The sequence below is a fragment of the Mesoplodon mirus genome (genome assembly GCF_964341445.2).
Source record: "Mesoplodon mirus genome assembly, chromosome: 17".
NCBI classification, from domain to species: Eukaryota; Metazoa; Chordata; class Mammalia; order Artiodactyla; family Ziphiidae; genus Mesoplodon; species Mesoplodon mirus.
Genome location: NC_138993.1, coordinates 514983 through 528148, shown reverse-complemented (window position 1 = coordinate 528148; position 13166 = coordinate 514983). Strand labels below are relative to the sequence as shown.

The 13166-nt window shown below is 40.9% G+C and overlaps 1 protein-coding gene across 4 annotated transcripts in view; it reads right to left on the bottom strand.

The window, feature by feature from the left end:
- MPHOSPH8 (M-phase phosphoprotein 8) overlaps positions 1–13166 on the bottom strand; it is a 58830-nt gene that overhangs the window by 26800 nt on the left and 18864 nt on the right. For all 4 annotated transcript variants that reach the window (XM_082602583.1, XM_082602584.1, XM_082602581.1 and 1 more), the window contains exon 2: positions 11968–12123. In XM_082602583.1, the coding sequence (XP_082458709.1) occupies positions 11968–12123 (156 nt within the window). The remainder of the gene's footprint in view (positions 1–11967; positions 12124–13166) is intronic.

The following is a 13166-nucleotide window of genomic DNA, read 5'->3' as shown; positions in this document are numbered from 1 at the left end:
CAAGACTGCAAAGAAATCTGACTTCCACACTCGACTTGGTTTGTGTAATACAGTAATCTGAAATATCTCCTCTGGAAAATATCTTTTCCTATTCTAAACAAACGAACAAAACCCCTTAAGAATAAAGTCTCTGTATAGATACAAAAACACTATGCAAAGCATTTTCAGTTCCCATTTCCCCAAATTCTCTTCTAAATGACTTGGGGAAGGAAAGGGAGAGAAAAGATAGGTGTATTTTTAGAAGTTAAAAGACCACCACCAAGGTTACTAAGGTAGCAGAATGTGGCATCGGCAAAGCTTTCTGACTCCTCCTACAGCACTTCATAAAGACAGAGCAACTGGAGAGCAAAACAACCCCCCCCCAGACGACATCCATAACCCAATTAGGTGGCCAAGTATCCCAAGGAACCCCAAAATATAAGCTGGTAGGGACAAACTACTACCAGCCCTAAGACCTCCGCAGCATGAATATCTCCACAAGAGTGAGCAAAGGCAGCAATGAAAATGGGAGAAACCACTGAGAAGTCTGGCAGGTGACCATGGCGGGAGCAGCTGAAAGGGGAGGAGCCCCTGCCGGTGCAGGGCTGGTCCAGGCCCTGGGGATGCTCCCTGCCAGGATGGCCAGGACAAGGCCCACAGTGAGAAGCTGCAGAGACCAGATTCCAAATAAAGCAGGACAGGGAAATAGAAAGAAAGAAAACAGAAGATTCAGACGTAAGTGGTGGTGGCGGCGGCACAGTGAAACCAGAGCCGGAAAAGCCCTCACGGAGTCTAAGGCTAGACTCTCCAACCCTCCGAAAAACAGTAAAGAAGGTTGCCCAGCAGCCATGAAGCTAAACAGATCATCTTGTTCTCCTCCTCTGCCTTCTAAAATTTCAGAAAAAGAAATTTCACATAAATATAAGCAACAGAAATTGATTAGGATAGAATATTTTACTAAACTGTTATAAGAAAAAACAGACTAAGGCAAAAAAACACCAAAAACAGACTAAGGAATAGAGTAACTAACCTAAAAAGGACAACAGCGTGTCCGAAAGACACGCCCACTTTACAAAGAACCAAGAGGCCCCAGACATAGTCGCTCACTGTAAGCCCACCAAGACCTAATGCCTAACCTCTCCCGTGACTGGAATTTTCGACCGGAATTTTCAACGCTTCAGTCTGGAATTTCCTGGTCAGGACTAGTGAGGTAACTTCCCTAGTAAGACCCCCAGTCTCCCCCTAAGGGAAGGTGACCTGGCCTGAAATCATCCACTCTTTTAACCTCCTTATCCCACCTCCTCTGCCAAAAACAACCTTCCCTTTTATACAGCTCCTGGGAGCAACCTTCTCTTTGTTAGACAGGATGCTGCCATGAATTGGCATGAATTTATCCATGAACTGGATAAAGCCAATTAGATCTTCAAATTACCTCAGTTGAATTTTGGTTTCTACAAAACAGTGAAAATAAAAACTCTGAGGCATCAGGTAAAAAGACTAAGTCATTTATAAGAGAAAGAAACTCAGATTTGTCATTAGAGGGCAGTACTTCAAAGTGGGTATGGAGGGCAGGGAGAACAGGTCCTGATTAACAACAAACAAATAAACCTCCTTATCAAACTGATAACCACACAGAAGAAAAAAAGAATTAATCCAAGTAACTTCTGAACAATCAACACCCAAAGTGAATATACTGTAAGGACAAAAAGAACTGCCAACAAATTTGGAATTTTACAGTAGAATGGGCCGAGCAAATCTGCTTTCTAATTAGTGTAGGACTCAGTAAATGAGCGCACATAAGTTGATGAGAACCAGAGTTCTCACGGAAGAAAGGAAGACAGGACCGCGGACAGGAGGATGAGGTGATGGACCGGAATTACTGTCGCTGTGACTTTGACTTAGAACAAGTACACGTGCATTTTTTCCCTTTATCTCTGTCTAAGGGGCCTGGAAATAATGATGTCCCAGTAGCAATAAGTGCATCTTGGTTTCTAAATTCTATTCTCCTCTAAAAAGAATCAGGATTCCCTGAAAATAGGTGATATCAGGGCCAGAGCAGGAAAGTACATGCTACTGGGACACCTTGTGCCAGAGCAAAGACGTGCCCAAAACAGACAGGGACACAGCAAGAGGACACACGAGCTGGCCTAAAGGGCTCTCACAAGCCAATGTGGGACCGTTTTAGCATTAATGTAAACAACAACAGTAATTAAATAAAAAGATTCCATGAGTGTGTACCGGTATTTAAAAAATTTAAGGGGGTGGGAGGAGCTGCTCTTTATAGGCTACAAAATGAAAAATATGGAATAACAGGATTAGAAAAGTCATTATTTGAAGCCACCATAGTAATAACTAATTAAGGCAAGATTCTTCAAAATATTTTATGGAACAGATGAACTTATTTGCAAAGCAGAAATAGAGTTACAGATGTAGAGAACAAACTTATGGTTACCAAGGGGGGAAGTGGGGGGGTGGGATGAATTGGGAGATTGGGATTGACAATATACACACTGTTGATACTATGTACAAAATAAATAACTGAAGAGAAACTACTGTAGAGCAGAGGGAACTCTACTCAGTGCTCTGTGGTGACCTAAATGGGAAGGAAATCTAAAAAAGAGGGGATATATGTATACGTATAGCTGATTCACTTTGCTGCACAGCAGAAACTAACACAACATTGTAAAGCAGCTATACGCCAATACAAATTTTAAAAAAAGAAAAAAAGATTCTTCAAAGTATTTTAAAATCATGGATGAGAGGTTGTTGGGGGACAAGTGATTCTCACCATCTCAAAGATTACTTATAATCAGGTTGCTTACTATCAGGTTACTTATTATCAGATTACTTACTATTTTACAAGGGAAAAAGGTACCTTTAAAAGGGGAGAAAAATCATGCACCTCACTTTATCACATAATTATAATTTAACATCAGCAATGAGATAACTGACACACGGCTCATCTCTCGATGTCACGTACCTTACCTACAGAATACACCGGCCAGAATATTTACACTAAATCTACAAATCATCTAATTCCAATTTTAAAAATACTATTTGTGATTTAACCTTAATTAGCATTCATCTAGTTCCAATGTGAAGAAGAACCTTCTATAAAACAACTGGCCTGGGGCCTCCCTGGTGGCGCAGTCGTTGAGAGTCCGCCTGCCGATGCAGGGGATGCGGGTTCGTGCCCCGGTCTGGGAGGATCCCATATGCCGCGGAGCGGCTGGGCCCGTGAGCCATGGCCGCTGAGCCTGCGCGTCCGGAGCCTGTGCTCCGCAACGGGAGAGGCCACAACAGTGAGAGGCCCGCATACCGCAAAAAAAAAAAAAAATAAATAAAAAAAAAATAAAAAAATAAAAAAAAACAAAAAACAACTGGCCTGGAGTCTTAAAAGGGGGGCAAAGGGCTCTGGAGTGCTCGAGACGAGAGGAAACCGAAGACGGGAGACTAAACGCATGCAGGACAGAGAGCGGTGAAGGACACCCCAGGACCTCCAGGAGACCCGCACGGTGTCACCAGGCACCAGCTGTGTGGCGGACAACAGCACCTCTGCGGTCACACTGCTGAGGCATCCCCAGTCCTGATGCAGCAGAGGGTCTGTGTTGCTATGATACACACGGTCAGGAAGGAACACAAAGGCAAAGTCTGCAGCTCGCTCAAGGCTCACCTGAAAGCTACCCCTTTGGCTTAAGCAAGTTCTGTAAGAGAGACTTCTCTACCTTCTCAAATTTCCCTCAATCCTGAAGAGTTTACAACTGACTTCCACCTTCTTGAAAACCACTTTCCCAAAGACTAGTGTTGACCTCCTTGTTTCCAAGCAGAATAGCCTGATTTTACTTAAATTTTCTGCATTGGTAAAAGGGAAAAGGGGGCAAAAAGAGGAAGAATAAACGAAGCTTGCTAGGTGCATGACTAATATTACTTCAAAAAATTTTAAACAAGAATTCTAAAACTGAATTATTTTTTCAAAATACTTACAATCAATCAGATTCTTGGTTGGAACACAGTAATAAGAAACACTATCCTGCACACTACACGAACTCCCCACTCTACATTTTCAGCCCTGATCTCCCTCCTTCAACTCAGACCCACGTTGCCAATGCGAGACTGGCCATCTTCACTTGGATGACAAGTAACTAACTAAAATCTCATGTGTTCAAAACTGGAACTGTTCCCTGAATAACACCATCACTTACCTAGGTTCCCAAGCCAGCAACCTGAGACGTCTCTGACACCGCTTCTTCCTTCATCAGCTCAGTCACCGATCCTATGTGCATCAATTCTCCAACCTCCCCACCTCAATTCAGCCCCTCACCTCTCCCCGCCAGCAGTCTCTCCCCACTCCAGAGTCAGGTCAGGACCACAGGGTCTCAGAATCACCTTCTCAGTGATGTTAGTAATAAAGGCAGAAGGAATGTCAGAATCAGAAAATCACTATTTTCCAACCTGCAATGAAATAATAGTTCTATGCAACAATCATCAATGGCTCCTAAAACCTACATACGAAATGTGAGTTTTCTAATGGTGGATCAGACTGAAAACACCTAATCTCAACGGTCCTGTTAACCTCACTGGAAAGGAGTCAGCTAGACAAGATGGGCCTCCTGATGTGTTATAGCAGCACTCATGACCACCCCTGCAAAATAAATAAAGAAACCAATAAACTTGAGAGCAATCCTGCTTCTATATCTAGCTACCAGTTCACAAGAACACAGGACAGAGCAACATGTTATAAGCTCTCATGTGCTCATCCAAACCCAGAATATGGGAAATTCTACAGAAAAACAATGTGGTCTCTTCACCAAGTAAACATGATGGGGAAAAATGGGGGAAGGTTAGAGCAAGAAGCTGTTATAGATTAGAAGCGATTTAGAGATTATCGATGATATACAATATGCAGACCTTTTTCAAATCCCAGTTCAATCAAATCAACAAAGACATGTTTTGTTTTGTTTCTTTGAGACAGCTGGGGGAAACACGTTATTAGATAATAGAAGATATTAAGAAACAAGTGTAAACTTTTTTGGTACGATAATGGTATAGTGGTTATGTTTTCACAATGTCTGTAATTTAATAAAGTTTTGCAGGGTAGAGTGATATGACATCTGGAGTACTAAAGTATTTGCCTTAAAATACTCCAGCAAGTAAAAGGGGAGAGTGGGAGCTGCAGACAGGAAGAATGGCGAAGTCCTGATAGTGACTGGAACTGGGTGATGAATTCTCAAGTCTCATGATATAGCCTTCTGCATTTTTTTTTTTTTTTCCGGTACGTGGGCCTCTCACTGTTATGGCCTCTCCCGTTGCGGAGCACAGGCTCCGGACGCGCAGGCTCAGCGGCCATGGCCCACGGGCCTAGCCGCTCCACGGCATGTGGGATCTTCCCGGACCGGGGCACGAACCCGCGTCCCCTGCATCGGCAGGTGGACTCTCAACCACTGTGCCACCAGGGAAGCCCGCCTTCTGCATTTTTATATGTCCAAATTTTCCTAATAAAATTTTTCAAAAAAGTAAGTTCCTAAAACATAAATCTCATCACACGACTTCCCTCGAAACTTCTGCAGGCCCTTCTACTGCCCAAATGGTTGAGTTTAAATCCAGGTGCATATAAATTTCTTCCCAATTTCTGCCCCAGTGTCACTCCTGCTCCTTTCCAAGTGAAAGCTCTGGCACTTCTCACCATTACCCCAAAATCTGTGCTTTTGCAAAACTCTGCATCTTTGTACCTGCCTCCCCTCCTAGGACCCTTGAATTTCTCATCTCTTAGGGCTTCGGCCAAATGACGAATCTTCTGTAATGCACCTTGGATGCTTATCCTCTGACTTTCCACAGCGGCCTCACAGCTGCCCGAGATCGTGTCTCACTCCGTGTTTCAAGTTCCGTCCACCTGGCCCTCCCCTTCACGTACTGTGAGCGCCTTGAAGGCAGAGGCGCATCTTATTCTTCTTCCTCCTAATGACTGATATATGAGAACTGGATTTTTGGAATGGATGAACATGAAATAATTAGCAAACAAGAGGCTGGAGTTATCCCTTTCATCAGGTAAAACAACTTAAAATTCTACAATTCCAAAGACTCTCGCCTGTACAAACAGAAAGACCCCCGGGGTCCCCCCACCCCCGAACTCCACAGCTGGGACCCCACAGCACGAGGGCAGCCTCATCTCGGCGCAGCTACTCGGTGCCTCCCTGTCGTCTCACCTGGTCCTGGCCACCAGCCAGGCTGCTGGCCCCATGTGGTGGCTGCTGGGTCACCTGTCGGCTGCTGCCCAGCACAGCTGATCTACAAGGCCGCATCAGCTTCTGGTGCACAGCGAAGCGACTCAGTTACACCTCCACACTTATGTCCTTTTCCATGATGGTTTATTACGGGTATGCAGACAGTTTCCTGGGCTCTACAGTAGGACCTTGTTGTTTATCCACTCTATAGATAATAGTTTGTATCTGCTAACCCCAAACTCCTAATTTATCCCTCCCCCACCCCCTTTCCCCTTTGGTAACCATCAGTTTGTTTTCTATGTCTGTGAGTCTGTTTCTGTTTCACAAATAAGTTCATTTGTGTCATATTTTAGGTTCCACATATAAGTGATGTCTTATGGTATTTGTCTGTCTGACTTACTTTGCTTAGTATGATAATCTCTAGGGCCATCCATGCTGCTGCAAACGGCATTATTTCATTCTTTTTTGATGACTAAGTAATATTCCACGGTATATGGGTACCACATCTTCTGTGTCCATTCACCTGTCCATGGACACTTAGGTTGCTTCATGTCTTGGCTATTGTGAATAGAGCTGCTACCTACCCTAATTCCTCAGTCAGCTGGGAAGAGCTCCAACGCTGGCTCCTTAGCACATAACTTTGAAACAAGACTTTTCCTCTGGTCATTAGACTACTCCCAAGATAGTTACAACCTGTATGTTTTAAATAAATGGGTTGATGCAAATAAATAATATAGCACTTTGGCTTTAGGCTTCAAAATACCCTGTGTGAAATTATTATTTAGCATGTATCAAATGAATCAGTAGGTTAGTTGCACCAGGGTAATCCAGCCCTGGAGTAACTGGCCAGATTCAGTGAAGTCAGGACATAAAAAATAGCTACCATGTGATGAACAGTTGTTTGCCATCAAACAACAGGTATTAGATGATACAAAGGAATTAGTGTTAACTTTTAAAATAACTAAAAAATAGTCAAACAAAATTAAAACCACACATATCACAAGTCAGAGCACTTTCAGTATACTAGTAATCTGTCTTCTTACTCATTTTAATAGTTTCACACATAGAATAAACATATTATTTATTATCCAAATTAGGACAACTCTGAAAATGAACAGGACTCTGATCACAACCACACCAAGTCAACAGGCTTCTAAGCTGGGCTGACCCGAGCAGGTCAGGGCAGTCACCCTACTCCACCTGGTCAACGCCCAGTCTACAGGAATGGTAATCAATGCTGTACATGAGGTGTGATGACAAAACAACTGAACAAGGCCCACACACGCCAGCATCACCCCCTCTACCCAACCACCTCTGCAAACCATGAGCTTTTCCATAGTACCACCACTGCTCGAATAACTTTTGGAAGCTCACCCCTGCACTGTCAGAACCATCACCACACTTTTCTTGGGCACGAAGAGGAGGTGTTACTAGAAATTTTCCTGCGTGACATATAGGTTCTTATGAGGACAATTCCAAAATAAATAATTTAAAACCATTTTGGGCCATGGAACTATTGGAATAAATGTTTACTTCATAAAACGTACACTCAAAAATAAAGCTTATTTGGGTGCACAAATTCTAATTCATTTTACATTAAAAGAGTACATATATTTATTATTTTATAGGCAGTATTTCAAAAAGCAAAAAAAAAGCTATCCTCAAATTTTAAGATAAAAGCAAAACTATCTCCTAGCTGAGTAGCAGGGACACAAATGATTATTAAAAAACACAGTTGTGGGCTTCCCTGGTGGCGCAGTGGTTGAGAGTCCACCTGCCGATGCAGGGGACATGGGTTCGTGCCCCGGTCCGGGAAGATCCCACATGCTGTGGAGCGGCTGGGCCCGTGAGCCATGGCCGCTGAGCCTGCGCGTCTGGAGCCTGTGCTCCGCAACGGGAGAGGCCACAGCAGTGAGAGGCCCGCGTACCGCAAAACAAAAAACAAAAAAAACACAGTTGTTTGCTGGTTAGAATATGTATTGATAAAAAGTTATTTTAAAAGAAAGGCAGGGGCTTCCCTGGTGGCGCAGTGGTTAAGAATCCACCTTCCAGTGCAGGGGACACGGGTTTGAGCCCTGGTCTGGGAAGAACCCACATGCCACAGAGCAACTAAGCCCGTGCGCCACGACTACTGAGCCTGCACTCGAGCCCGCGAGCCACAACTACTGAAGCCTGCACATCTAGAGCCCATGTTCTGCAATAAGAGAAGACACCACAATGAGAAGCCCACGCGCCACAACGAAGAGTAGCCTCCGCTCACCACAACTACAGAAAGTCTGCAAGCAGCAACAAAGACCCAACACAGCCAAAAATAAAGTAAAATAAATAAATTTAAAAAAAAAAGAAAGGCAGAAGGCAAAATCCTTTTATATGGTACTACTCTTAAAAGTAAGATCATACATGGACAACTTGTAAGGCCCCTCAAGAGCAAAAGATAGATATGATCTATCTTCATAAAACTGTGACCATTTAAGGGTCTGGCCCATTTAAGACGCTCTGTATTTACTTGGGGAAGAAAAAAAAGAGCTATCCCTAATAAAAGAACCAAAAATGTAAAAGCAATAAAATGTTGCCATGACAGGCCAGTAGAGGTTCTTCTGTGTCATGTAACATCAATCATCAAAGCTCAAGCAGACCAGCAGCTGCCTTGTCTGTAGATTTTCAGTCCACTAAAAATGAAGGTCTGGAGTGTCTCACACAAATGAATGTTAAACAGCACCTCATTTTTTCTTTTTAGCTTCAAATACCGGATAGTCAGCAAAAAGGTAAAAAGGTATCCGAATGCTAAATGACAAAAAGTATTTTAATGAACAAATACCATTTCTGCATCATGTATATTTTCTGGTGAAGAGTATCAACAATCACTTTTTGGGGTATTTTAGAAACCATTTCTAACTTCTGTGATGCTTACTAAGTCCTAAGGAAGCAGTGCTCCCAGATTTAAGGAGATAAACTAATGAATCAAATAGTCTTAAATACTACTGTAGTAAAACCTCTCCACAAGACAAAGATTTTGGTGACTGGGAAATATCACAGTTTTCATAGGTAGCAAGTGTTTGTTTCTTGCATGAACAGAATGATGACGAGATGAATGAAGCATTTTCTCCTACTGGCTCTCTACTTCTATACCTACAGTGAAAGAATCGCAAGAACTTATGAACAGCAAAACTATTCTGCTAAAGTGGGAAAAGGTCAGCGACCAGTGCATTTTTGCCATATGCCTGTCCACTGACACTACTCAATGATTAGGTCAAAAAGTCATAGCAATATAAATACTGGAATACTTTATAAAAGACAGAATTCAGGAGAAAGTTCACCTGACGTAAGACATAGAGGTTTCAGTCTTATAAAAAAGTCAAAATGTTATTAGTGCCTAGAATTTTAACTTACTTACAAAATAGTAAGGATAGCTTAGAAAAAGACACTTCCAAGTGGAAAAGTGTCTTCCTAAAACTAGGACAAGGATTAAGAATAAATCTCAGGGACTTCCCTGGTGGTCTAGTGGTTGAGAATCCGCCTTCCAATGCAGGGGAAGTGGGTTCGATCCCTGATCGGTGAACTAAGATCCCACAGGCCACAGGACAACTAAGCCCACTCGCCGCAACTATTGAGCCTGTGCGCCACAACTAGAGAGAAGCCCATGCGCCACAACGAAAGATCCCGCATGCCACAATGAAGACCCAGTGAGCTGCAACTAAGACCAGACACAGCCAAATAAATAAAAAAATTTAAAAAAAAAGAATAAGCCTCAAACAGACCAGTCGATCAGGAATCATTCTCATTCAGACTGTCATCAATAATTTTAAATCAAGAGAGTTGCAAGTTGGGTTTAACCAGAGCCTTGGTAAAGTGAAAGGGCCAATAAAGCCAGTATTCTATAAGTCAAGACTTCTTGGGAGAAGTTTCAGCAAACTTATCTCACTAATAAAAGCAGGAAAGTTAGAAATAAATTTAAGAAGATTTCAATCAAAATGTCTAAATTTTGAGAGTAATATGAACCAATCACTTAGTAAGAGAGGTGCATTTCTGTTTGTATAGTGTTTTTAGTGAAAGAAATAGGGAAGGAGGGAGTAGGCACCCATTCTAGAAAAGTGAAGTATAACTGTAGCAAAAAACTAAAGAAAACATTCTCTAATCTGAACTCATCTTGTAAAGGATTTCCTTTACAAAAATTTTAAAAGTACTGAAGGTTTTGCTTAGTAATTTAAAAACTGTATTTATTAAAGACCCTGCCACTACAGCATACAATTAAAAAACTGGTAATTCCACTCCTCTAAATGGATTTCAAACTACAGCCCAAACCAAAAGAAAACCTACCACAGTGGTTAAGAGTGTGGCTGCCTGTCTCTGTCACTACTAACGGGTGAATCTGGGGTGGCACTGAACTTACCTAAGCCTCCGTTTTCTCATCTTAATCCATCAAAGTGCTGGCCCAGCATTTGGCACAGACAGAGGACACATGCTGGGTGAGCAGAAGCTGCCTCTATCACCGCTATTATTGTTAACAACTGCTACACACAGTCAAGTCCCAATACTGTTTTTGTCATTTAAAAAATACTAAGTATGTAGTTGAAACTCAAACTGTAGGGAAAGAAGGGATCAATATTCAGCCCTTAAAAAATAACTTCAACAACGAAGACTCTTTACCGTGAGCAATTTTCACTATATAGTTCTAAGTTCAAGAACCTCTGTCAGTATTCTAAAAAATGATAATTATTTCTAATGAAAAAGAAAACTAAAAGCAAAAGCAGTAAGTTGAATTAGAGTCAGTTCAATTTATAAATAGAAGCTATAAATGAAACTTACAAAGAAAAGTAAAACGGGAAATTCTTAGAAGATTCATAAATAAAGCCAATTCAATTATGTGTGGAATATGAGAATCAAGGATAAAACAATGGACAAATCCAGAGAAGGAAACTCTTAAACCAAGTTTGTGCATTAGTTTTAATGTTATCCCACTTTAGACCACCATCAAGTCTTTTTTCAAACTGCTGATGATAGAAGTTTAACTCATCTGAGCTCCTCTGAATTCTTTATCCTTCCTTACCACCAACAAGAGCTACTAAAAAACCATAAAGTGGTTAAAAATTGAAGTGGAAATAGAAAAGAAAAAACAAAAGACCCGGAGATAATCAGACCTGTGAATAATCTGAAACGGATTAAAATTTATAGCTTTATAAAGTGATCTAAGAATTGTTTGAATTAGCAGAAAAGTCAGACTTAGAAATATGTTAATAATGCTGATTAAATATAAGAGTTGTGTGCTGCACCTGTAATAGTAACATAAATTTTCCTCAGGTATACAAAAACAGGATGAATAGCATAAAAAATATTCCTCAGGTATACAAAAACAGGATGAATAGCATAAAAAATATTCCTCAGGTATACAAAAACAGGATGAATAGCATAAAAAATATTCCTCAGGTATACAAAAACAGGATGCTCACATCATGCACGAACAAGTAAAGTTTCAACACATCTCTTTTCTCCCCACTATCATCTTACTCTTAACTTAAAGGAAAATAACAACATGTCCAAACTATACTTGTTTCTCACCTGCAATCACAGCTTGGCTACAGAAAAAAGAGCCTGGCAAAAATCAATGAAAGCATTCTATGAGAATCAATTGGCTATATAGAACTTACAATAGGAATGTTGTATATTTTATTATTATTTGTAAATTCCTTACTATACATTCTGTATATTATTAAAATTTATAATAAACTTATTATACTAAAAAAAACCACTATGAGATAAAATATAATACCTGGACATCTTTCTTCACTGGTTTAGCTTTGTTATCTGCAACTTTCTTCCTAAATTCAAGAAGAACTTCTTTACAGTCCTCAAGGTGAACCTCAGGCTCCCAGGTATCATCATCTGATGTGTATCCTTTCCATCGAACTTTATAAACGATCTTGCCCTGTTATATAAATTAAAAACAGGCAAATAAAGGATATTAGACTTGATTATAGTTCCAAAGCCATACAGTTGCTGAGAATACATGAACCAACTTGAAATGGAGATTAAAATCATGATAAAGACTGTTCATCTCCTGAGATCATTTGTGAATTCCTTAAAATACATAATGAAAGTCCATCCGATCTAAGTACAGCTGTAGTTTCTCCCTCTGAGGGCAACTGCTTACTATAGTGGAATAATAAAACATCAGTCATATTTTAATGTCCCCTCCTACTGTGAATCAGCCTAAAAGCCTCTCTTAAAATGTTCTCTGCAAGACATGAGAAGCTGGTAATTGTTAACAGTTTCTGGGGAGAAGGAAGGAAGGAGAGTCAATCTTCAATCTATTTTGCATGTATTACTTTTCACTTAATAACTAATTTTTAAATTAAATAACCACAATAAAACAAATGTAAAAAAAAAGTTCATTTCCTGAAGCAAGTAGCAAAAACAAAAACAAGAACAGTATCACACCAAAAGCAAAAGCAACAAAAGCAAAAGCAAACAACTCATACTACATCATACTAAAAAGCTTCTACAGAGCAAAGGAAACCATTAATAAAATGAAAAGGCAACCTACTGAATGGGAAGATATTTGCAAATCATATATCTGATAGTCAATATCCAGAATACATAAAAAACTGATACAAGTAAAAAGCAAAAAACAATCTGATTAAAAAATGGGCAGAAGAACTGAACAGTTTTCCAAAGAAGACATACAGGTGGCCAAGAGACAGCTAAAAAGATGCTCAACATCACTAATTATCAGAGGAATGCAAATCAAAACCACAATGAGGGACTTCCGGGGAAGATGGCGGAAGAGTAAGACGCGGAGATCACCTTCCTCCCCACAGATACACCAGAAATACAGCTACACGTGGAACCACCCCTACAGAACACCGACTGAACGCTGGCAGAAGACCTCAGACCTCCCAAAAGGCAAGAAACTCCCCACGTACCTGGGTAGGGCAAAGCGGAGAGATTCCCACACAGAGGATCGGTGCC